General features: G+C 41.9%; 1 protein-coding gene across 3 annotated transcripts in view; it reads right to left on the reverse strand.

Annotated features, from left to right (window-relative positions):
* The window catches only part of FGD4 (FYVE, RhoGEF and PH domain containing 4), a 73,598-nt gene extending 62,626 nt beyond the window's left edge, over nucleotides 1-10,972 (reverse strand). Inside the window, exon 1 of one of the 3 annotated variants that reach the window (XM_081926916.1) lies at nucleotides 10,896-10,972. In XM_081926916.1, the coding sequence (XP_081783042.1) occupies nucleotides 10,896-10,917 (22 nt within the window). In that variant the 5' untranslated portion in view covers nucleotides 10,918-10,972. Of the gene's footprint in view, nucleotides 1-3,302; nucleotides 3,508-10,895 lie in introns of those variants that run through there. The other 2 variants (XM_081926918.1, XM_081926917.1) reach the window with 2 other exon arrangements.
* Between the last annotated feature and the right edge of the window lie 16,251 nt (nucleotides 10,973-27,223).

The raw sequence follows: 27,223 nt of genomic DNA on the forward strand, positions 1-27,223 counted from the left end.
AACCTTGAGTCAGAGAGGCTCCTTTGAAAACAAAATCCCACAAGCTTTTAGCAATATGTTTTAAATTAAAACCTTGAAAATGTAACAAAAAAATTAAACTCTGCAGGGCAAGAGCCTGAATGCAGTAGATGAATCTAAGTCATGCCCAACAGCATTCCAGAATAATGTGTCAAAGGGAAAAGCAGAAAGCCTTCTCTGTTTCTGGGAAACAATTGGGTCAGTTTTATTTGCCATTCATTTCGACTCTATACATTTAGTCAAACTCAATTACTCGATGTCAGACTTCCTTTTGACCAACTACTCCTTCCATATGTGAGCAAGAACACACATTAAGCATGTTATGTTGTGTGGCCACATTTCTGATATGACAAAAGAAATAGGACAGTGCTTCTGCTTCTATAGAAAGAAAATCAGGATTCATTTTTGACGTCTTTTGTAACCTTGTAGAACAGCATTAATAAAGACTCTTGTTCCAAATCGCCAGAGGGAAAGATGAATTTCCTAAAGTGAGTTGCTTGAATGGCACATGTAAAGGCTATGACCAGCAACCAGCTGGGCCACCTATCATACAAGTATAAACATTACTACTTGGAAAATGAGTTCCACTAGAACAAAGTTCATCAAGCTAGAAAAATATAAAACTTAGGACCAACAGCATTTCAGAATGCAGCGTACAGACTTTTGAGCTATACAGGTTAAATCTCTAGGATTTTTTTCTTTTTAACAATTGGATTTTTAAAGTGATGGCATAGCATTAATTCCTGCTCATCCTAGGTTCATGTTTCTTGCTGGACGCTCAGCATGAGAACAGCTGGAGCAAGCAGATCATGCACCCAAGTTATCAACTAGGAAAAGCCTACATTAAATGGGCACGGGCATCTCCATAAGGGTTCTGCACCACAATCACTACAATTTGTGTAACAGTGGTACCAAGAAAAGGGACTACCACAAGTGTGCAAATTACAGCTGCCTTGTGTACAACCCCGCAGATGTGGCAGCACAGGTAGAGTTTCATAAAAACAAATACGAGAATCAAATTAGCTAGATACCAATCACATGTGAAATCAACACGCTATCACAGAACAGAACATCTTCAGGGTTTCAGGCCAGAGAGTCTTTCCCAGGGCCCAGCTCTACCAGGAGATGCCAGGGACTGAACCTGGGGTCTTCTGTGTGCAAAGCAGATACTCTGCCACTGAGCCACAACTCTTCTCCAGCTTACTTCTGAGTAACTGAGGGACTTACTTCTGAGTCAACATGTATTTGTGAGCCATATACCACTACATAAACCCATAGCATCTAACATATTGAATTAATTGGTTATCATAGCCCTATCAACGTGCACAGTTGCTCTGTAGAAAACCACAGGCCAGGTCCCAGGCCTAAGGAGGTTACCGTCAAAAACTCAACACAGGAGAAACAGCAGAGGTGATAAAGTAACATGAAAGCAGTATGTGATTGTTTCAGTTCAGTGCTTCAGATGAATTATAGGTCAAGTTATATGGTAATATAGGAGCTGGTGGCAAAGGTTTCATGGGAAAAGTGAGCTGGGCTAAGAATCTGAAAGAAGTGGTGCCACACAGGTGTTCTTGGAGGCAGTTCCAAGCATAGAATGGACAAGGGAGGAAGGCGAGAGTTTTTTGAGAAAGCAACAGACCATTAGACGATGATAGGTGTTTGGATGGGAGAAACAAAGATCACAAGTCATATCAGGAAAGCCACAGAGAGTTCTGAAGGTAAGGGCAATGAACTCCTGCTGCATTTGGGAACAGACAGAAATTTAAGGAAGCGCATCATGAGGTCACAGCAATGAGGGAGGCCCAATTTCAGCAGAAAATGCTGCATATAAAAATGTGAAATATAATGCAATGCACCTTAAAAATCAACATATCCCATGAGAACTAAACTCAGAACTCCTGCTCATACGTATTCACTGCATTAGAAGATGTTGTGTGTTGCTCCTGAGCTTGGGCTCCGCTGAACCTCTCTGGGGAGGGATTTCTGTGGCTGTTACTCAGCGAGCTTTATGAAAAAGGCCACCCTTGACTACCCACAGATTGAAAGGGGGGCCTATCAAGGGGGCAGTCTCTAAACTAAGTCAGGCTCACATCACTTTCATACAAGACTAGGATTTGCTGCCACTGTGAAATGCAGATACTCTTTTTTAGCAAATGAAACAAAAATCTAACGATGAAACATCTGATACCTCCCCCATTTCTGCTTCCCAGCCTGGTGATTCATGAACCATTTTCCTGTTCCTCCCAGACACTGACCTACTAACATGTGAAGCACACGAACAGACAGATGTATTGGTTGAATTAAAAGACAGGCAGAGCTTAATTAAAAGGTTACATCTTCACATATAAAATAAATATTGTAGTCCATGGATATTTGTAGCATATGAGCTCCAAAGTGGTAGAGGGGTTCAGGTACCCTAACACAAGCAATGCTGCTCTTAGTATTTTTTTTGTTACAATAATGCTTGTACCCTTGTTCAGTCAAATAATATATCTTATTTGTACACAAAAACATTAACCATGCATTGGACATAAACCACACACCCAAAAATAATTATAATAAAAACCATCACCAACCATACCATTTTTCTTAAAAAAGCATCAGGAAATGAATGACACTTTCCCGCGTTGCCCCAGCTTTTGCTTTTACTAAAACACAGCGCATTGTTTCCTACATGCACACACCCCCTGAAAACTTGTTCAAAAAAAGTCTCTAGACAATAATGTCTAATGGGGCGAGTCCATGATGCTTGAAGAGAAATGAGCCTCCCTCCTGTCCAGTCATTGCTATTTCCTGCATCAACTGCATAAATACCTCACACCAAAACCACATTATCTATTCTGTTCCGTAACAGTACCATAGAAATTAGCAGACACCTAAAAGACATAAACCTTTAAATAGCAATCATGTTGATATCATTATTCAATGAAACGCAGCATGCCTATCTACCATGTTCCTCAGAATGCTATTGCAGAAACGCAATGTAACGTACATTAGGTAACAGTATCTAAAAGCAAATTCAAGTGAGGTCTGTCAAGACTTTCTCCTTTTAAAAAAATAAAGCCATAAAATAAAGCCACTGAAAAATAAGACAATAGAGCCTTGCCCCCTCCCCCATTTTCTAGCTCCGCCATACAGAAACAAACACACACACACAAACACACCCTCTTGCTGATCAGCATCTATAGAAAGAATGGCTGACAATAAGAGCTCATTGATAAATATCAATATCATAAGCCACATTGGCATCAATGAAACAATAGCACCGTGCATTTAGTGCTTACCTTTTATGAACTGAATTCGCTCCTCTTGGTGAGAAATCGCTTATGCTTTCGATTTTTTTTTAAACATCTCTTCTTGCGTCGTTCTCCGGCACACTAATCCAAGCCTTCCATTAACACACTCCATTGCAGATAATTGCAGGCAGCACACACTACCCTGCTTTCCCCAGTTCCCAACACAGCAAGGATAATCACATTCCAGTGGGGAGCGAACAGATGGTGGATTCCATGGTAACCAACCCTCCTAAGGCTATTGGTAGAACTGTGTGACTACAGCTTATTTGGTAACAATCACTCTTTGTGCTTCAGCTTTGCAAATCCCCAACGATGGGACCATACAGCGTTTAGCACATATTGGGCAAGGCTAGCAGGTGCTTTGCCATGTCAAACAACACTGCAGCATAAACAAAACCGGGTTTAACCTTGATGATATGTTCACCCCGGGCAGGCTTCGTGTTCCAACAGAGCAATCATTTCATTTATTTTAAATTGCTTGCCTACCCCACTGCAAGGGCTTGAGGCAGTTAACAACAAAGGGCAAGCATATACAGAAGTCCAATTAAAATCAGATTAGAATTAAAATAATGCAAAGTACATACCAAAGCCTATCTAAAAGTGAGCTTCCAACTGCTTACATGTATTTACTATCTTACTCCAGGATTTATTATTTAGGTTAGAGGTTTCCAGATGGTGTGGAAGTGTGCTCATTCAACCTTACTTTTCAATTAATTAATGTTATTGCAATGCATGCAATTTATACTTCATAAGCAAAAGCAAAAAAGGCTATGATTGATCACCACGGGAAAACAAAAAAAAACCAGGTTCCTAATGTAGTGTTAAAATATCTATTAGTGTCCTGTAGCAACAAATATAGGAATAAACAAAACACCAACTTCTCAAGTGTGTCAATAAAAAGATGTACAACAAAGATTGCTTCCATATTGATTTGCTAGAAAAAGTGGTTTATACTACTTGGCAGCCTTTGTTGCATGCTGTTGTTTTCTGTATTTTCAAGTGGCCTTACCAAGGAATGCTGCAATATTCTAATATATGAATTTATTAAATTGCAAGTCCTTGAATTTGGCCTTAGTGCTTCTGCTGGATTCATCTGCCTCCGTATCCACCAAGCCTAGAGTTGACTGAGCAGCCAAAAGTTCTCTCTGTTGCATATATTTAGACTTTGGGCAAGAGGGAATGTTCTGAAAGGCCGCTGTGGATCACTGCTATGCCTGCAGCAACTCATCTCACCTAACGTTCTCTTATACCACAAGTATATCTTATAGTAATGCAGCATAATAGCTCGCTGAAGCATGCTTAGCAAAATCCCCAATGTCATTACCTTGAGGGATAGAAGATGGGAAAACGCTATTTTTACAAACTTGCCTGAAGAGGAAAAAATGAAGCTTTTTGATGGTAACACATCCAGAGATGCCAATAATGGTTGCTGCTACATATCAAAAAGAGCAGGTTGACCATACATTTCTTTTTGACTGTGCATAAGTATAGCCTCTTGCTCCTTCTGTTTCACACACACAATACTGCTGTGGCTGGCAAATACATCAACTGATCGGCAGGGCCATCTTAAGCACTTCTGGTGCCATGGTGCAAAGATCCCTCCGGCGCCCCCTCCCTTTCCCAGAATTTAGAACTCGGGGTCCAACTTGTGGACCACCTCGTAGCCCTGGGAGCCGCCGCCGATGTGGTGGCCGCGGCACGGCTGGCCAGATTGCCAGAACCCCGCGCTCGCTTGCGAGGTTCCGGGGCACCCCCCCTCCTCCACTGCCTGACAACAACAGCCTGCTGCCGGCGCTCTCGCTGCTGCCCAGTGGCCCGAGGAGCAGGAGGCGGTTGCCACCCCGCCACCTGTGCCCCGGGGAATGGTGGTGGTGGGGCGGCGGGCACCAGTGACGCGGAGGAGGCCCCTCGGGAGCTGCTCCCTCAGACGACAGCAGCTAGGTGGGTAGTGGCTGAGGGGATTCCGAGTCGAGGAGTGGCTCCTCGTCTGCCACAGCCCGCGCCACCGCCACAAAGTGTTTGTGGAGGCAGCACAAGCAGCAGCAGCACCAATGCAGCCGCCCACAGAGGGGGGTGGCCGGAGGAGGGTAGGAAGGAAAGATGGTTGGCGGGGCGCAGCTGGGGAGGCCGCCGGCAAAGCCGCGCAGCTCCTCCACTCACTAACGCGCCCCTGAGAGGTCGGGACCTTGGCGCAACAAGCCACTAAGCCCTATGGGAAAGACGTCTCTGCTGATGGGTAATCAAGAACAGGTCTACACAACTTAGAACTGGCGCACAGGCCAGCTGGCTGCAGCACCTTCCCTGGTGGAAGCTATCTGGGCAAATTCCCCCTACCTCTTATTTGCAGCAATGATTGCCATGGGTTGCAACATGGATCCCTCCACATGGGCTGGGCCTTGTCATATCTCCTATACAGCAAAGCACAGCATAAGAAAGGGAGCTCAGACAGTACCCACACTCATGAAAAGTGAAGATAGCAGAAAGCCCGCATTGCTTTGCTTTCCCCCGATTGTTTTCAAATTCCTCCTAAAAGTGAATAATGATGGACACAGGCACACCTCACTAGGAGGGCATTCCATAACCAGGGAACCACCACTGAAAAGGCCCTACCATGGGTCAGTGCCAACCAAGCCAACCCTGGTGGTGGCACCACTTACAAGGCCTCAGCTGCTGATCATAGCTTCTGAGATGGTTCATACTAGGGAAGGCACTCTTTAAGGTAATTGGTGCATGGTCCATGGTGTCAAAAACTGATGAGAGGTCAAGGAGAACCAACAGGGTTCCATCCTCCCTGTCTCTCTCCCAGTAGAGGTCATCAATCAGGGAAACCAAGGCTGTTTCAATGTCAAAACCAGATCTGAAACCAGACTGGAATGGCTCTAAAATGCTTTCTCCAGGCAAACCTGCAGCTGGCTGGCCACTGCCCTCTCAACCACTCTTCCCAGGAAAGAAATATTAGAGACTCAGCCTGGGAGAGGGCAGCCCCTAAGCTGTGGAACTTCTTCTCCACAGAGATGCACAGATGCACCAGGCGCCTTCATTATACAGCTTTTGACGAAAGCTGAAGATACACCTCTTGACGCTGGCTTTTAACAACTGAAATGCACATTTTTAGGACCCACCTTGCTTCTGTTGTTGTAAGTTGTTTTTAACAAACAAAAAATGGAACAAATTCTACTGGTTTTTAGTGTCGATCTTAAAATACTGAAAAGGCTCTTACTCCCTTAATTCTCCCCAGATGAAATGAAAAGCTACAAACCCTTTCTAGACCTAAGCTACTTAATACCAACTAGTGAACTGCACAGAGTACTTCAGCAACACTGAATTAATTGGCCACTAAGAGCCTTCTGTTATTAATAAGCCCCATTAAGACAAGCTTGTCAGACTGATCAGAAAACACCACTTTCAAGCACTGCTCCTTTCCTGCTGAAGAATATATTTGCCATAGGAAGCAAGAGATCTCTGTTCCAGGAAATTAATAGGACTCACGTATATTTATCTTGAACAAGCACTATGTTTATTACTGCTCTAGATGCAAGTTATACAAATCCTCAAACAAATAGCATTGATAGACCCCTACTAAGAATGGATAGCAAAGGGAATATTTATAGACTTCTGCATGAAATACATCTCAATCTGACACATGTGTACTGAAGCCAAGCTACTTTTGACAGCTACAGCTACCCTTTTGACAGCTACAGCTACCCACAGTTATCTTCAACTTTAATTAGAGGTATCCTTTTAAAAACAAGTTTTTAATATCTGCGGAATTAATTTCCATGCACGTTAACCACCTGCTGAGAAGGAAATGTTCATTCTTCATAGCATAGGTGGTGTGGATGAAGAGTCACACACCAGCAAGGAAGGGACCTAATATTCTTCAAGAATTAACAACATGGAGATTTTAGAGAATACAGTTTTGCTCCTTGAGGCTCTAGCTAATAGGAAACCTCTGAGGTCTGTCTCAACATGCATGGGCTGATGACAGAAAGCAGTAAGAGCAGAAGCAGCGTACTAGGGGCCAGTATGAAGGAAGAGGGCAGATAAGAGAGAGTCTTAAATCAAAGACAATATTGGATCTCCCAGATCAAGGACAAACCTTCAAAGACTCTTACAAGCTACACCAGGGGGTCACCAACCTTTTTGAACCAGGAGAGACAAGTGCTGTGGGTGCCAGCCATAAAACAGCTGCCATATGGGGCACAATCATGCAATACTGATTACACTTACACACACACACACACACACACACACACACAGATGGCCACCCCACCATACCCTCCAACACAACATGGCCGAAATATGAGGCGCTATCTTCCAGGTCTCCACCCGAGTGTGAGTTGCATGACCTGCACGAGATCATGGCCCCGAAAAAGCATGTTTTGACATGCTGCATGAGATCACAGACCTGAAGAAAACACTTTTTGAGGGGTTAGATCTCGGCCCTAAATCACGTAAGAGCAAGGTGCCCAAAATGGCTGCCATTGTCTCGCAGGAAAGAATGGGATGTCCCAGTTTTTCTGGGGCAGTTGGGTATGCACCACACTCAAACTTTTACACACTCACATTGCTTTCTCACCTGCTCTCTCTCTGTCACACTCTCCCACCTTCTCACAGATTGCACATACAAAACAGACCACACATACAGAGTTCCCCACCTGTTTCCCCTCCACACACCATACATCTCTTCCTCCCCTACCCATGCATCTCTCCACCCCCTCCCTCCTTTTCACTGGGCTGGTGATCCACCTCTGATCTAGGAGTAACTCCTGATTGTCCTTGTCCTGTAGGTCTATATAGAGCGAACAAATATTAAAAGATACAAAGCAGAGCCCCTAAGAAACATTTGTCATGCTTTTGGTAAGGATCAACAAAGGCAGAATCTTAGCAAGCAAGTAGGTTACCAGGAGGGCTCATACTGCTCAGTAATAACAATAATAAGCTGCATTTCTATCGCGCCCTTCATCCAAGAATCACGAGGTAGTTTACAATACAAAAACACAAAGATATATAGCATAGTAACAAATAAAATAATCCGCCCACCCCACTCACAGTTTAAAAGACTATAGATTGTTTAATTAGCCAAAGGCATGGGAGAAGAGAAATCTTTTCGTCTGGTGCCTAAAGATATAATACGATGGGTGTTACTGAGTTTCAAATCTGGGGCTTCTTCTACTGAGATTTTGATGGCCTGTTCTTTCTTTTTGGGGGATGACTTTACTATGTTCGGATGCTGCTACCAAGTTTCCCGACATCGCAGTTTGGTGAATTTATAGCATTTCTTAACCTCTTAACTATATGGAACAATTGTTCTCCAGTTCATGTGCTCCTCTCCATCTCTCCATCCTTAAGACTCTCACTAGCTGTTCTGATTGCCTTTTGGAGGTTTCATAACATCTTGCACCTCCATCCTATGACATTCCACACTATCAGGCTATTAAGATACTGGAGATACTTCACCCCCTTTCTATAAGGGAGCTCTAAATTCTAAGGCCTATACCAAGTACATTGCTATTAAATATTTATGGAATGGTAGTGTCCAGAGGTCAGCAATTATGAACCTATTGTGCTGAGTGCGCACGGAACATGATAAGCTCTGTTGCAAAGTTATTACAATATGAGAGAAGGAAGCTGCTGAACATATCTGAGTGTCTGATATCCAATTGCAGTGCTTGCAGCATGCCTAACAATTATCCATAATAAGTGACATTTCGGAGTACACGATATTTTGTCAGCAATTCATGCTGCATCACTCCTACTCTCTCTTCTGTAGCTGGAATTTAATGGAATTAAATCTTGCCAGAATTCCTCTCCTAGGTTACTGCATATCTTTCTCCAAATACTACTGAGAAATTAGGCCTCGCATATTAATTTTCTGAGAAGCTGGCATGAGGCTCCATTTTATAAGCAGTTTAAGCTGAAATCTAGTGGCCTGAGGCAGGTCCTAGGTCAAGGCAGCAGCTCAGCTCGCTAACATGCCAGGTCTTGGCATTTGATCATGAAACCACAGCATCTAATCCATCTGTGACCACAGCTGTGTGCCTTAGCGTCAGTCCAGAAGAATCAAGCAGAAGAGCGAAGGAAAACAGCACTATCCTCAATATCTGGTACATAAATAATGAGTCAGTCTGCATGGTTAACAGGTTTTCCTTTAATTAACAGTAATGTTAGTCAACAATTAAAATGACTTTTGCTTCTGAGTTTCAAGCCAGAAACTTTGGTATATGTTGAAGTCTCTTCCTCCTCCCCCAACTGTCATCAATTCTCTAATGAAAAGAGGAACAAAAAAAGTTCCTATATTAAAAAAAACAAAAGCCCACAGCTTAACAAAACTAAAAGTGTACCAAGACACATAACAGACCTCAACAAGATGTTTCTTTTCAAAACTGACAGCATTTGTTAGATTTTGACCAATTAGCTTTCTGCAGAAATTTCTTACTACTATGCCAGAACTTGGGATCTGGTCATTAATTTCCCATATCTAGCTCATCTATGGCCTGTGCTATCATGCACAGGATAGGAGAAAGGGGGGAAGGAAAGGAGATAAAGAGGAAAGGAAAGCAGATAAAAGAGAAGCATTCCATCAACAAATAAGACTTCCCCAGCTAATAATAATGAAGGAGGAACAAGGTAACAAACTAGATATTTGTAGACTAGGAAGCGAAATGAGAGAATAACATAGCTTGAAACTGAACTACTCAGTCATTTGAAATAGGTCAAGGTTATCAATGACATTGTCAGGGGAGTGCTTTGCACATGGAGAAAAGCTCATCTTGGGAACAAGAAACCTTTTGACACTTGACTGATAGGACAATATCTTTGGTTATCCCTGTATAGCCTCTTGTGGGCATTTTTGCCTCACCAAAGCCAGCCATCTCAAATACATCCTGATCCAACATGAGTACCACCACCAGCAATCTCTTTGCAATTGAGAAATGAAAAGGATTGGATTCTAGCTGCAACTGCATGAGCCACTATATACGCCACAGTTGGTTGATCTGCATGACTGAGCTTCCTTATTCATAGTATAAGAGAATGTTTTGTGAGCAATAGCAAAACATAAAGCATTGGTTTTGCTTTTGTTTTTTTAATCATCTCCAGACTGCACATGACCAGTCTTTTGAAAGAAGCATGTCTCTCAGCAAGCATTTTCTTCTCCCAAACTAATCTGCGGACTTGGGAGGGAACATTGGAGACAACTGGCTACTTAAAACTGCTGGGAAATCTGTGCTATATTGGGGTCTCCAAAGGACTTCTGAAGGGAAGGGTCACATGAAAAAACAGACTGAATAGTTTGGATGAGCTGTTATAATAAATTCACATATACAAAGACAAAAGAAATTCACCAAGGCGAAGTATCAAAATTATTGTAATAGAAAACTCCAAGCACTAATGCATTTAGACCCCAGACACTTTTCATTAGGGAGTATAAAGCACATTAGTAGACCCCTCAGTAGTTAGGCTTCAAAACTTCAGTTTAGAAGTAACTAAGCAAAGAAGACATACTAAACACCTACTCCAACAAGACTAGGAAGATCAGACAAATATCTGAAGCAGTAATTGGCAAGTAGATTTACTTACAGATCCCCATGTACATATACATCAAGCAAGGTGTCAACTACACTTCTTAGTTGTGAACGTTTCCTTCAAGGAGCTTAATGTACTGGGAAGCTCAGAATATTTCAAAAAAGGAAGTACTGAATTTCATCACAGTTCCCCCCTGTGATGTGTGCCAGGAAACACGCAATAATGATTTAAAATAGAGCAACAGCCGTTTGCAGAGAAAAATGCTAAAAATCAATTTTCAAAGAGTTTTTCAAAGTTTTAAAACAAACTGTTAATGTATTAGGCACAAATCTAAGCACTTCTGGGTCCTACTGATTTCACTAGGTTTAAGCACAGGCTTCACTCTTCCAGGGAAATAAAAAAAACAGTGTTAGGTTAAACTCTTGGCTGCTTTATCCCCACTCCCCCTGCCCTATTGCACAGGTGAAATTTGTATTTACTTACTGAATCCCATTTTACTTAAGGCTGTTCTGCTACTTCAGCTGGAGGAATAAACATTCTTTTGATCAGAAAACAGAAGTGCTATGCAGCAACATCAAAGAGAGAATACATCCCACACACAAAGAGAGATGTTTCATATTGTGGGTTAATTATGATTCTTCTTTTATTATGTTCTACCGGGGCGGGGAAGATGTTCTCTTGCAGCTGCTGCTTACAGCCACACAAAGGTGTAAGATCCTACCAAAAAATGTTGGATTTATTACATTGATATCCCACCTCTGATCCAAACATCTTGAGGAATGAAACCAGTTTCTAAATACATGGTTCTTCTACATACAGGCATGGCCAAACTTTGCCCTCCAGATGTTTTGGGACTACAATTCCCATCATCCCTGACCACTGGTCCTGTTAGCTGAGGGAGATGGGAGTTGTAGTCCCAAAACATCTGGAGGGCCAAGTTTGGCCATGCCTGAATACACAAAGACTTTGTCTTCATAAGAACCCTGCTAGGCTTCGAGTTAGTGACTGGCCCAAGGTCACAGCTACATGGCTGTGTGGAGATTTGAACCGGTGTTACCCTTCAATCCTTGTCTAACACTAACCACTACATCACAATGATTTGACGAAAATTAGGTATAATTTCTCAAGGTGGTGCTCCACATTACAGGCAACAAGGGGATGCTCCAGAAAAGGGCACCCCAATTATTTTCACCCTCATGTGTAAAACCACTTATCCCATACTACGGGTTTCCTTCCCTCCCCACCAGCAGCAGACAGTTATGGGGAATGTGGGTGGGGAAAAGCACAATGAAGGGTAAGCTTTCCTATCTGAGGAGGGACAACTTAGGTTGCATACACATAACATTTTACTCTAGAATCAATGGAGGGTGGGTACTTGTTTTCGGTATATATAGCAGTCTACACACGCTCACACACTATTGCCCTTGAAAAGCTCACACACTATTGCACTGAAAATATTTATAAACTGGTTTCATTCCAAAAATAAAAGTTCATTGCATTGATTGATTGAGCATTATCCTGCTAGACACATGGAAACTGATGTAGACAGTCCCAGCGATTGGGTGGGGAGGTACAGTGGTGCCCCGCAAGACGAACGCCTCGCAAGACGAAAAACCCGCTAGACGAAAGGGTTTTCCGTTTTGGAGGCGCTTCGCAAAACGAATTCCCCTATGGGGTTGCTTCGCAAGACGAAAAAAATCTTGCATCCCCCCGCGGGTTTTTTCTGCTTTTTTCGCCCTTTTCTTAAGCCGCTAAGCCGCTTATCAGCTGTTCCGCTGATAAGCCGCTTGACAGCTGTAGCGCTAATCCGCTAAGCTGTCAATGGGCTTGCTTCGCAAGACGAAAAAACCGCTATACAAAGAGCCTCACGGAACGGATTAATTTCGTCTTGCGAGGCACCACTGTACCAAGATTGCAGTCAGCACTTCCTCCTCCTTTCACTTGGGGCACAAGCAGGGAAGAAAAGGCCTGAATAACCTAATCAAGGGGAGGGTTTTCAGATGTATATCAGTTAACCACACTCAGCCTTGTGGATGGCAGAATCTAGAATCAATCTTGACTGAAAGCAGCATGTTGAAGATGAGCGTGAATTATTATGGACTGAGAAAAACTACAGTGCTACAGAAGGGTGTGTACACAGCCTTGATGTTGGGATGCAATTTTTAGTGGCATCCCTGCATTGTTAGTAAGATGAGGTCCCGGCATAACTTTTCAAAGAACTGTACACTGTCTTACAACAATTAACTGAAGACTAACATTGTTGCTGATTGGTTCCAGCACTACTTGTACTCACATAAAATATGTTTACAGAATAATGACAGTCCTGCAAAGTTGTTTATTTTATTTACTTTATTCAACAAAACTTACACACTGCTTGATTGTAAGAAAATCTTCAGCAGCAGTTTACAAAAATAGAAAACAATACATTAAAATTATCAATAAAAAAGAGAAACAGGTTTTTAAGAACAACCAAAGGATTATTAAAAAGGAAATAAAACACAAGCAACCTTTACATGTCTGGGTAGGTTTGTCTACATAAATGCGTTTTAAGCCATATTGACTTTTACTAAGATTTCAGCCATGTGCCCTTTCCAATTTCTGACGTTTTCAGTTGCATCATTATCTCCTTCCTATGAGCAATGTGATTGCTGACATTTGAATTCTGCACTGTCTTCAAATAGCTTTTGTAAACAAGGTCTCTCATTCCCAGATCATCTCCCACTTAAGTATTCGCCAGACAACTCTGGGCAACCCAGAATTCCAAGACTTGCTTTCTGTTTTTTTCCATAAATCCTTATCCTTAATGTTCAAGGAGTAGCTTTTTTTATATTCCTCCTTACCAAGCTATGATAGAGGATAGGTATGATCTTCCAGTAAGACAGGGCTTGTACCACTTGGTATCCATCGAGTCAAGTACTATGACTTTCCAGGTTTTTGACAGCCTTATGGCTTTTGCTAACATAGGCGGGAGAAAGCATATATTTTTAACTAAAGCACCCCAAGCCATGTAAACTGATTTAGAAGTACTTTGGAATTTAAAAGTCAGAACTTGACATTATCTTGCGCCTGCCACATGGGCTGAAATGCAGACAAGCTAATCAAACATTCCGCACGTTGACATTACTGAGAACAAAGGTTTCTCGACTGCTGAATGCATGGCATTTGCTAACATTAGAACTGTTTCATATACTTCCTATAACCAGGGAGCGTTATCTTATCATAAAATAATTACTTCTACTCCCACTCTCTGAAGCAGAAGCCTCATTAGACTATCAAAATACTAGCTTTACCCATTAACGCTACTTTTATGGTTGGTACTCTTAACACAGTTCCTCTATTGATTCCCTCCTCATTATTAAAATGAAAAAGAAATCCAAGGTCTTGTGCTGCTTTCCCCCCTATTACATTTTTTTTCTAAGCAAAAACACCCCAGCTATTTAGTTTTTCTTCAATGCTTTGATCAGTTTAAAAGTCTTCCAGATCAATAATGTCTCATTTGAATTCATTAGAAACTCCCAACTGAATACCATACTATACTCCTTATAATATAGTTCTTGAGACTCATTAACCAAAAAACAATGGCTCAGATGTACTGTAACACCTCTGGCAGTGAAAAATTATTTTTATTTATGTGATTTATTATCCCATCTTTCCTCCAAGGAGCACAATCATGATGTGAAGAATTCATTTACCTTCTCTGAAATTTCTTCACTATCATTTTGACATTGTCATCTATGGTTAAGATCCTTCTGCCTCTTAGCTGATATGCTTCTAGTTTGTAAATATTATTATTTTTTACCAAATTACTCTTCAATTTCCTTCACTGCTTTATACTGTTATTTTGGAATAGAATTTATTGCTCTTTCAGAAGCGATCTTCCGGCATTTAAAAATCCATGACTTTGCTATTCAGCAGTGCTGGCATACTTTTGCACCTAACTTGTGCTTCTTTTAACCTGTGGAATAGGTTTCGTTTTAAAACAGGAAGTTATCAGATGCAGGATAATGGGGAAAGTCCCCCAGAAGGATTTTGCATCCATGTTTTAGAGATCCAAGACTCACATTCCACCATATAAATTTAGAACTTAAATGAGATTTTAGCATGTGTGAATTTGCAAAGATTAAGAAATAGTGATTATTGGAGACCAGACAAAAATGACAGCTCATGAAGGCAATATGTGGTATCCATGGCAACTGAAAGAACTTCCTTTGTATTTGAACTGTTGTTCCACTTAAACTTTAGCATAAAATAATTACAATCCACTTCAGCAATGCATTCTTTGCAATTCAGTGACAGGAGGACAAAATACAACATGTGCTTAAACTTGCAACTCTGCAGTGAAATCAGTGTGTTCTTCCCATGACACATTTCTTTCTTGCACTGCATTACACTAAACCACCCTCATATGGGAATCCAAGAATGATTTCAGGAACGCTTGCCTTGCAAAGAGATTCTGGAGGAAGTGCTGCATAAGTCAAGTCTGGACAACTTGTGATCCAGCAAGCCACACACAGCCTGACAGACACATATCATATGTTGCCAATAGGTATTTGACACTCTTGCAAAGCTGGGCAGATAGCAAAAGCAGGAACCTTCACAACCCTTGATGAGTTGCTGTACATTGATTTATTGATCTGATATATTGTCTTTCTGTGCCACTTTCCATGAATGCCAAAGCTGCTTACAAGCAACAAATAACATAATAAGAGCATCACGAGTACAGCACAAATCATATAATGGAACTAACAAAACATCAGTAAAACAATTACAATCTACCCAGACCTTGAGTTCATCCTCTGAGATCCTTCTTCGTGTGCCTCTAACACAAGAGGTCCAGAGGATGACAACAGTAGAACAGGCTTTTTCTGCAGTGGCTCCTCATCTGTGGAATGCTCTCCAGAGGGAGATTCAGCTGGCATCTTCATTCCACACCTTCAGGCACCAGGTGAAAACATCCCTCTTCAACCAGGCCTTGGACTGATTAAAATCAGCAGACCGGAGGAGGGGTTATTGGTTTGTGGTTTTTCCTCACCCCTTGTTTTAATCATGAATTTTGTGTTTTTATATTGTATTTTTACGTTGTGAACTGCCCTGAGGCCAACGGATAAAGGGCGGCATACAAATAAAATAAATAAATAAATAAATGCAAGTAAAATTAAGTTCATACATGCCTACTTCTCCCCAATGACTAATGATATTTTACTCTAGTCAGTTCGCTTAAATACACATACACATCCATCATAGAGGAGGACCCTGATCTAACAGAAATACCCCCAGATATGTTTCTGCAGTGGAGCTTTCTCGCCACCCATGCAAATAACTGGTGTGGGGCCCTGATCCAGATGGGTGCTGTAGAAAAGCCAAAGGGCTACAATTCTCTCTCTCACCCACACCCCCAAGGTCCCATTCCAGTTTTGGGAGATCACACTGGTTCATTTTCCCAGATGGCTTGTTCCCAAGGGCTCCTGGATAGAATTGAATCCCTCTACCAACACTTTATACGTGGGGTGGATACATGAGTGACAAAGTGTACCTGCTCCCATCTTGTTTAGTTTTGACTTTAGCTAGAACACTAGAAGGATCAACATTAGAGCCAATCTTTAGTGTGCTTGAGAGATGCTACCTTACCAGAATAATCCAGTATGCATAATTCTTTTCCACCAAAATGCATTGAAATGTTTACTGTATATAAATTCAATAAATAAAAATGTTGTTAAAGTTCCTTGCATTTTTCAATACCATTTTTGAGACTACTCTCCACCCCCACCCCACCCCGTCCTTGTCTTTTAAATGCAACATCAGTGTTGCAAAATCCAGAACTCCCTTCTAATAGGGATGGTTTGCTCATCTTCTTCTTCAACTGCCTGCGCTCTCTTCCCCTTACATGCTCTGCTCCCCCTTCCTCTTTTCACACACCACCTACCCTCTGCTTCTACAGCTCATGGTGAGTAAGGGCCAAATTACATAGTTGGAACTGCTAACTATTTTCCTTAAAAGAAGAACAAGAACAGGTGCCTAAAGCTGCAGTTAGCCAAAGGTGGGGAGATGTGCAGAGAAAGCTTGATTTATGAATGACAGTAAGCTTGCCTGATTGAAGCAAGGGAACCCAACGATAAAGTGCTTTTAAAATGCATGTGTGATTTTGGTCCAAGTTAGTGGCTCAGAGATTGCAAAATGAGTCAAGAATCCATTCCATGGCCAAAGTGAAGCAGACCACATTTCTGTCAATGGTTTCCTTCCTACTGTTAAGTTTGTATAACACAGAGGCTGCATTGGACAGAGCACATCGCTTGTACAGAACCTGGAGAGATTCAGTGTGGAAAGATTCACTTCTAGAAACAGGGTTCTGAAAGTGCAAGGAAGAGGAAGTGCCCATTATGGTTTTGGGTTTTTTTAATAATAAAAAAAAAGGATTTGCTACTGAAGCTGTGTGTGCTGGGTTCTCCCATTCCTTTCTAATCTTTAAAGAGTCAACAGCATTTCAAATTCAATGTGAATGTAAAAGTCGTGCAACCCTAGTCCAGCAGTACATGAGACTCACCCACTAGCCATTTTCATTCTCAACAGGTGACTGGAGTAAACGTCTTTACCTTTTACCTGGAGTAAAAGTCTCTATTACAGCCCATATTTAAAAATTTACAAGCTTCAGTTTGTGGATCACTGAATGTCACTGGTTTTAGCACAAAGGGAAAAAAGGAGGGCGGTGGGGAGAAAAGCCCTGTGTGCTGACATGCCAGCAGCATTCCTTTTTACAATTCAAATGTGTTTACACACATTTCTTCTTAAGACAAATTGCTCTGGCAATTCAGTTTTAAACACTAAAATGCACAAGTACGTATAAACCCAGTGAAACAACCAGCAGCACCTCTTCTGTTCAGAGACACCAAGAGTGCCTCCAGATGGCTCTCTGTGCTATGCAATGGTTGTTTTTCCTACACCAGGTATGGTAGGAAAAGCAAATGTTTCTCTTATATATCATCTACTGCAGATGTTTTCAACCTTTCAGAGTCCATGGCTCCCTTGACCAAGTACATTCTTTCTGCGGCTCCCCTGTGGGGAAACGTGCTCAAAGCCTCAGAAGCCCAGTTATGTCACCCCTTGTCTGCAGAGCCGGCAGCCCCTTCACCTCTTTTCGAACACCCTCCATTGTAGAGTGTTCCATCAGCCTCCTCTCCTCTCCCCTGGCCAGCCCCAGAAGCACCATTCGCCTGGGGAGCTTGTAGCCAGGGCTGCTGCAACAAACAGCAGCAGAAGCCTTTGGAAGGCAGACACAAGAGGGCATCAGATGGAGAGAGGGAAGGAAAGAGGGACAGAGTCTGGTGTTGCCTGTAGCACCCCTGACCATCATTCAAGGGACCCCAGGGTGACACAGCACACTGGTTGAAAACCAAATGATCTACAGTGGGCAGGCAGGGTTTCCAATTCCTATGCTGCCAGTAAATATCACTTTGTAAAGTGGCACCTTAACTAATAATTTCCTGAGGTTCACTCCACTTCCCTTTTTCAAAATCCGCTTTGCCTCCTGATATGTAACCCTCCTCTTTTGTGCCACTTCTAAGGGAAACAGAGGGGGTGGGCTTTGCTTTTGTCTCCACTGATGAGATTTTGGGATTTATGGGAGATCACCCACCATTATCCTTCTCTGCCTAGTTTATTTCTTTCCTATATCCTTGCCCACCCCCTGCACAGTGACTTGTGCATATTTTCACTTTCACCCCTCATCACCCCTGGCTGCTTTGCCATCAATATAAAGGTAAAGGGACCCCTAACCATTAGGTCCAGTCGTGACCGACTCTGGGGTTGCGGCGCTCATCTCGCTTTATTGGCCGAGGGAGCCGGCGTACAGCTTCCGGGTCATGTGGCCAGCATGACTAAGCCACTTCTGGAGAACAAGAGCAGTGCATGGAAATGCTGTTTACCTTCCTACTGGAGTGGTACCTATTTATCTACTTGCACTTTGGCATGCTTTCGAACTGCTAGGTTGGCAGGAGCAGGGACCGAGCAACAGGAGCTCACCCTGTCGCGGGGATTCAAACCGCCAACCTTGTGATCAGCAAGTCCTAGGCTTTGTGGTTTAACCCACAGTGCCACCCGCGTCCCAATGCCATCAATATAGCTCCTACTTAAATGTTGCTAAAAATGCACGTGAAATATGGGCTTGTTGTGACTGCCTCCAGTTGTGGTTCCCAGGCTGGCACTCATTTCCTAAGAAATGTTTGCCTGCCTTTCTTGGGAGCCTGTGTGGTGTAGTGGTTAGAGTGCTGGACTAAGACCTGGTAGACTGGGGGTCCCAGCCCCACTCCATCAGGAAGTTCACTGGGTCATTCACTGTCTCTCAGCCTAACCCATCTCATAAGGTTCTTGTGAGGATAAAATGTGGCGAGAGAGAACCATGTATGCCTTCTTAGCTCTTTGGTGGAAAGGTGGTATATTAATGTAATGTTTCTTTGAAAATCCTATGTTTCATGAAATTTTATTTATTATGCAAATAAGAAATCAAGTCAGATGAGGGAGCTTTCTTAGCACCCAAGAGGAAATAGGAGCAACAGCTGCTTTCAGAGAATGCAACGTCTTCCTGCATTGCAGGGGGTTGGACTAGATGACCCTCATGGTCCCTTCCAACTCTACTATTCTGTGTTTCCATGCTATACCATGATTCCCTCAAGGAACTTCGTTTCAGCAAGGCCCCTCATCCTCTCCTCCCATATGGCTGGGGCAGAAACAAAAGAAGTAGCCGAAGGGGTACAGGCAGGCACCAGGGTCAAAGGACAAGTAACTGCTGCTTCGGCATGGGGCGTGGGAGAAAGGGAAAGGGGAAGGAGAGGGGAAAGAGGGAAGCAGCCAACCTTCTGGATTGAAACTATAAAAAATAAAAAGTAAACACGTTTCAGTACATTGCTCTGGCAGGGCAGGTGTTTCCCAACTGGGCAAGCAGGGGGAAAATCGATGTGAGGAGGAACAATGGAGGGGGAGGGGAAGAGGAAAAGAGGATGTAAAGAGGCACAGCACTCAGCCAATGAAATACAACAGCACACATCAAAGCCACTTCTTAAAACATGGGGCTTCTTTTAGAAAAGGGGAGGGAATAGCACTAAAAGTCGTGCACGCCTGTGAAGATTGCGAGAACAAAAGAGAAGTGCAAACATTGGGTTTGGAGAGCTTCTAGGACATTTGAGTAAGATCAGTGCAGGCAACAAAAATATCGACCTTGCGAAGATGAGGAAACTAGGAGTTCCTACTAAATGAGTTGTAGTTCACTCGGTACTTTTTCTGTACCCAAGAGCAGCCCTGGCCACCATCAGAAACACATTCAAGGTATGCTAACTAATACCTATAAAGCCCTAAATGATGTAGGACCTATGTTTTTAAAGGTCACTTCTCCGTATAAGCAGCCTTCCTGGGTCGTTAGAACTGTAGGAGAAGCCATTCTGAAGGTATTGCCACAAGATATGGCTCATTGAGTCAGGGTAGGGTCTTCTCTGTAGTGGCACCTGGCTATGGAATTCCATCATTGTATGATTTTCTGCACCATCTGCAAGCATCTCTTCACTAAGGTTTTTAGGTTTTGGTTTTGGTCAGCTTTAACTAAGGAATGCCCATACATATGTTTGGGTTTGACAAATAAACTGCAAACCTTACTACAAAATTGTCTCAATCTAGCAAACATGGCCTGAAGATTACTCTGTCACACATTCTTCAGATGCTCCTGTGTGGAGCCAAATTCATTTGCGATGTTAATTCATGAATGCAACGTACAAAGAATTTGCTGACAAAAATAAGTCTAGTGGAGTCCTCCTTCAAAGCAGGATTTTATTCCGATTATTTGGATGGCTGAAACACCAAGAGTGGGAAAAAGCCTAACTGCATGCTCAAAAGACCTCCAATGTGTCTCCGATAATTTCCAGTTCTCTTGGAAAGCAAGATTATTTACTGCAGTAATAAGGTCGCCAGTAAATCTTCAGCTGAGCTATGCTACTGGACAGCTGGTACTGAAACATGTCAACAAGCAGGGTACTATAGTAAACACAGCTTTTCTTTGTTTTGCTTTAAAGGGCAGGGGAAGTATCACAAATATCTGCCCAGTTTATCCTTTTTTAATTTCTTGTCTGCAACTGAACTCTGCACCACAAGCATACCAATCAACTTGCCTGAGAGATAATTTTGCTTCCTGAAATAAAGAATAAGCAAAAATCCACAGACAAACATCTGTACAGTGGACACTTCAAATGCAACCATATGGTGGCTGCTCCACATTTCAGCTTTTGTGTGCAACAACCTGCCAGCACGAAATCTCATACACGGCCACATGTTCCTCAGGTGGCACAAAGAAAGAGTCACTGGATCTTTGTGGTTAGCTGCTGCACATGAATGAACACAGCTGCCTCCATATGGCTGCTTTTCAAGCAAACACCAGCACTCCCTTCTTCATATTACTCCTTTAGATAAGGGAAGCGAGGGATTTGTAAGCGCTTGTGAATGTTTACTTTGCTACAAAGCTGGAAGGATTTTTTGTTCTTTCAGAAGTAGCTAACACAGTGCCCTCCAGATGCTGCTGTAGTATCATCATCCCTGAACAATGGTTTAACTGGCTGTGGCAGTTGTAGTTCCCAAAACATCTGGAAGGTACCACGTTGGTTCTCTTCACCCTGTGAACTCATTCCAGAGCAAGGCAGTCATATACATGCTTAACAATACTGAGCAATATTCCAAAGGAAATAATGTATAGTACACTGGAAAATAAATTATTTGGTCTGCTTTATATGTTACAGTTTAGCTTAACAAAGCCAGCATATAATTTGAGGAGAAACAAACAGGTAGGTTCTCTCTCTCTTACTTCAGGCTTAGTACATAGCAGGAAGACATTCAACCAAACATACAGAGGGAAAAAGCCCTCAGGGCTATACAGCCAATCAGAGTACAGGGCTACTTCAGCAAACAACCCACCACTCTGCCTGGTTGCTAACATACACCTCCAGTTGTCCCCTTCTTGGTTAGTTGGCCTTAACAGAAGTACACAGTAAGATATCTGCTGCTGCACCCCAATGCATTTTCCACAGGGAATTCCCAACGGTCAAAGCTTACTGCTGAATGCTCCTGTGTAGATTTTACCTTTGTAAATTATGAAAGGAGATGACCTTTGTGGAAGAAGAGTTGCTTTTGAAACATGGCACCATTATTTGTCACAAGAACACTGATCAGGAATCCACTGCATAGGTTATACAACATGAATACTTTAGCAGAAGAAACGTATTATGCTACACTTGAAGGATATATTTCTGTGTATCAGATTCCCATGTATAATGTGGTCTATGTAGACTACTAAGCAAATATATTACAAAAGAAATCAATTCAGCAAACTACATGGAATTTACTTTCAAGTAATGCATTTACACTGGAGAGTTAATGAAGTGCCCAGATATAGATTTCCTACTCAGAGACTGTCACAGCATCCAGTACAATAATCTTAGCAGCACATTGGAGTTATACACTACATAACTTGCATTTTTCTTTTCTTTCTTTGTCAAGAGTATTACTAACAAGGAACATTTGCAGAACTGAAGCATATAAAATAAGAAAAAGATTAACATTTGGAAAGCAATGATAAAGTCTAGTCATTGCAATAGATTAAACTCACCAGAGAAGCCATCATCTCAGAAAATTTGCTCAGAAAAGAATGTGTTAATGTTTAACCTCAGTTCTTTCCCCTTAGCCAACTTCCTGTTCGTATCTTAAATGCTAACACATCTATCTAGTGCAGGGGATGAAAAGTTTAAAAATTAAAGACCTAGCAGTGTCTCACTTCCTTTGTGGCTTTTAAGGCTAAAAGAAATGAGTAACAGTATTGTCTATCAAAAAAAATTCCTTTGAAACTTCAAGTGTTATTTATAAAACTGTTTAAACCTAATCTTAAAGGTAAAGAGACCTCTGACCGTTAGGTCCAGTCGCAGACGACTCTGGGGTTGTGTCGCTCATCTCGCTTTACTGGCTGAGGGAGCCGGCGTACAGCTTCCGGGTCATGTGGCCAGCATGACTAAGCCGCTTCTGGCAAACCAGAGCAGTGCACAGAAACTCCATTTACCTTCCCACCGGAGTAGTACCTATTTATCTACTTGCACTTTGACGTGTTTGCAAACTGCTACTTGGCAAGAGCAGGGACCAAGCAACGGGAGCTTACCCTGTTGTGGGGATTCGAACTGCCGACCTTCTAATCGGCAAGCCCTAGGCTCTGTGCTTTAGACCTCAGCATCACCTGTGGCCCTAATATTAGGGGCAAACAAAGTTTAAGATCTGTGTGCTACAACCAGGATAGTGGAATATTAATTAAATTCAGCCATTCCCTCTTCCATGCCCAAACAGTAGTAGACTGGCACCATGAGAGCCTTCATATTGCCAGTCAGCAGTGTGGCAGGAAGATGCTCAGGGAGGGGTTTCCACACACACACACAAAATGAAAGGCTATTTTCAAGGACTGGAAAAGGCAGACAGACCTAACAAGTAATAGGTAATGACTACTTTGCAGAGCATGAATATTTATCCCATAGCTCAAGCACTAGACTTCTATCATAATGTCCATTTTTCTTGGTGTTGTTAGACTAGGCAAAGACGATTTTTATTATGTATTGCTTTCTCCAATTAGATACAGCCAATTCTAACACTGGATACTAGAAAACTGAAGGAAATGAAAGCTTTTGACTACAGTCATTTCATGCAGTGGAGGCGTAGAACAGTCAGTAATGACCCTACTACAGATTTCCTCCACTGACCTCTATTGGTTGAAAAGATTTAGTGCAAGTTAAAGAGCAGCATATTCCTACATTGTTTCAGTAAATAATACAACACAGTAAGACGTAGAATAACATGTTTCTTCAGTAGTTCTAAACCTCCTGGCTAGGTGCTCTCTTCTTTCCTATACTTTTTCAAGAAAGCTATACAGTATAGGCATATCATTTATGAATCGCTTCCCATGAAGCATGTTGAAGAGATTTCACAACACACTAAGATATTTACCATGCTTCATAATTCTGTGTTCCACTACTGGTTTTTGCATCTTTCATATAAAACTATCCGGTACAACAGCAGCAGCAACAGCACAGAGGTGACAATAATATCCATTTTCTGAGGCAGCCATCCTACTTGAAGTCTTAATGATTCATCTATTGTGAGAGTGGCATGCAATTAAATCATTTGTTTTACATATATCTGCATACCACTTAAACACTAGAGCAGTTTCTATGCAGTTAACAAAACCATAACCAAGAACAAGTAATGAGAATTAAAAGAGGGGTTTTTTTGCTGATAATAACTGAATGTTAATAGGCCTTTGGAATTGTTAATTTAAAAACAAAACACATTTTGCTGAAAACTATGGTGTTTTCTTTTTTTCCCTTTTTTTCTTTTGTAGTAGCAAAATATAACCTGAAGCACCACTTTAGCTAATGTGGCATCCTGCTGCTGCCACCACGCGATTTCTGTTCTCATCCTGCAGCAAAGTTCTTAACCTGAGGTACTATTTCTGGGTTTGTGGTGTCTGTAACCTGAAGCGTCTGTAACCTGAGGTACCACTGTATTTATCTTTTGGACAGTTTCCAGGTGATATGAGGGACAAAACAAAAGACGCTGAATCACTATTGGAATTTAGAAGAAGAGTTTGGATTTGATACCCCGCCTTTCACTCCCTTTAAGGAGTCTCAAAGCGGCTAACAATCTCCTTTCCCTTCTTCACCCACAACAAACACTCTGAGGTGAGTGGGGCTGAGAGACTTCAAAGAAGTGTGACTGGCCCAAGGTCACCCAGTAGCTGCATGTGTAGAAGCGGAGACGTGAACCCGGTCCCCCAGATTACAAGACTACTGCTCTTAACCACTACGCCACACTGGCTCTGTATCTCCTTCTAAGGCTTATAGGCAAGAAAGCAGAATCCAAATTCATCCCAATGTGATAATTTACCCGAGCAATATATATGGAATGTCACTACAGTGGTACCTCAGGTTACATACGCTTCAGGTTACAGACTCCACTAACCCAGAAATATTACCTCAGGTTAAGAACTTTGTTTCAGGATGAGAACAGAAATCGTGCTCCGGCAGCGCGGCGGGAGCTGGAGGCACCATTAGCTAAAGTGGTGCTTCAGGTTAAGAACAGTTTCAGGTTAAGAACGGACCCCCAGTACTTAACCCGAGGTACCACTATATTGGCTCGGCCCCCAATAAACTTGGGAAATTGTGTCTGTGCAGATGCAGATGCTGGAAATCGTGCATGCGCGATGTGGCCCACGGAGGGATCTCTGCTGAAGTGAACCGGCCCAGGCAAGGTAAACCTTGTCAACCCCTGGTTTATTCCATCCAACTCTACAATTCTATGATTCTATGTTCTTGTTCAGATCAAGAATGTAGATTTGTGCCCCAACAGTTAGATTTGGTACATAGGCCTTTTTTCTTGCCTTTCAGAATCTTAACAAAAGAAGGGGGTGGGGGGTGAGAACACACTTGCAGAAGGGTAGTCATATCCTTTATTTTTTATTTCATGCTAAACTTCTTCCCTTCCCATGGAAATAAAACTATCAGCATAACTGATAGAGGGGGTTCTCTCTAATCCAAGCAAATTTTATTCACTCAAACAGGAAGAAGAAGAAGAAGAAGAAGAAGAAGAAGAAGAAGAAGAAGAAGAAGGGGGGAAACGACAACAACAACAACAGAGAAATGGGAGTATCTTCAAGAGTTAGAGAACAATTATGTGTATGGCTACTCAGGAGCAACACAAGTTCAATGGGACTTACTTCTGGATACACGTATAGTACTGCAGCTCAATAACTGCAATCCTCCACAAAAAAAGCTCAAGAACTGTGGGCAATCTCCCCCATTTATTTTTAGTCCCCAAAAATAGGGGGTGTCTTATATATGGGGGCGTGTTATACATGGAAAAGTATGGTAATTAGAATTTGCATTCAATAGTTCCTTGTTGGCAGTCACTAACGACACACAATTACAAGTCACCAGAGCAGTTCATTTACAGGTATCTATCATACACTGAGAAATAAATATATTTTAAAGCCAATAATTTAGAAGGGAAAAAATCCCCACCTTCTACCTGAGGAATTCATTTTACATAAGCCTATCAGGATATCTTCAGAAAAACAGAAGTAGCTTTGCAAGTTTTGTAGTATCTACCAGCTATCTGATATGCAGTGAAACTTTTACAAGCTATACCTAAACAAGTAATGCCAACTTCCACTTTACAAAGAGATGTAACCTGCAAGTACCAATGATGGCTTATTAGGGGAGAAATTAAAAACATTCTCGCAGCAGAGAAATTAGGATCAACTAAAAAAAAAAAAGGTTGAGTGAGCCAACATTCGAATTCATTATAATTATTCATAGGGCATAGAAGAGAGAGGGAATCAAGATGATGATTCAGGGCACAATGACAAAATATTACTCTGCAGTTTGCAGTAGCATGCGGGAGAGCTATTATGCAGTCGCATGCACACTTAGCGTGGGAGTTGCGCTCCACTGAAACAGAGTAGAACTAACTTCCGAAGCCAACATGCATAGAATTCAGCTATTAATTACGTTAGGGCAATGCTTAGAGAAAGACCTCAAGTTTCCACAAGGTTACTCGCACAAAGACAATGATAACAAAGATATCCCCTTAAGTATCTTTGATAAGGTTTAAACAGGAAGGTGAGGTAATAAATGATAAAGCATCTGCTCAACAGGAGATATAATCCTACTTTCCTATTTCTGGTAGAATTTAATTTTCTGCTGCTTAGGTAATATTTAGTTGAAAGTGAATTTATTTTTAAATGTGTGCTTGTCTACACTGCAAGATATGAAGCAACCAGGTCTTCAGAGACTCTCCTCCGAAGCTGCTCTGGGCACCTATTGCAGCCATGAAGCCTCCTCAAGGTCAGAGGAAGGCAACAGGGTAAGCTGGGAGAGAGTCAGGGGAAAGCATCAAGAAATAACCCATAATTCACTATGAGATTTCACAGGCACTTAGCTATTAAATTCCATATCCGAATCTAGACACAGAATTCCATTATTTCACATTCATGTGGATTTTAGACTTTTCTGCACTGCAGATAATTACTCACACTTAAAAGCAACAGCACAGCTTTGCGCTGTAAGGCAAGAATCAAACATGTAAATATTGAATCCTAGAATTTAGTTAAAACAGGTAAAATCTTCACTCTTGACTAATTTTTTAATCTGGCACTTCCCAAGATATCATCCACCAGGAGTAGTTTTACAAATGCAGCAATGGTTTGTGAAAACTGGTAAACAAGTAAGGTGAGTTTGTAGTGAGTGGGGTAATATTATAAATATATAGTATTTAATATTATAAATATATAATACTAATATATAATATTGGTAGTGGGTGGC

The sequence above is a fragment of the Podarcis melisellensis genome, assembly GCF_964234715.1.
Source record: "Podarcis melisellensis genome assembly, chromosome: 10".
NCBI classification, from domain to species: Eukaryota; Metazoa; Chordata; class Lepidosauria; order Squamata; family Lacertidae; genus Podarcis; species Podarcis melisellensis.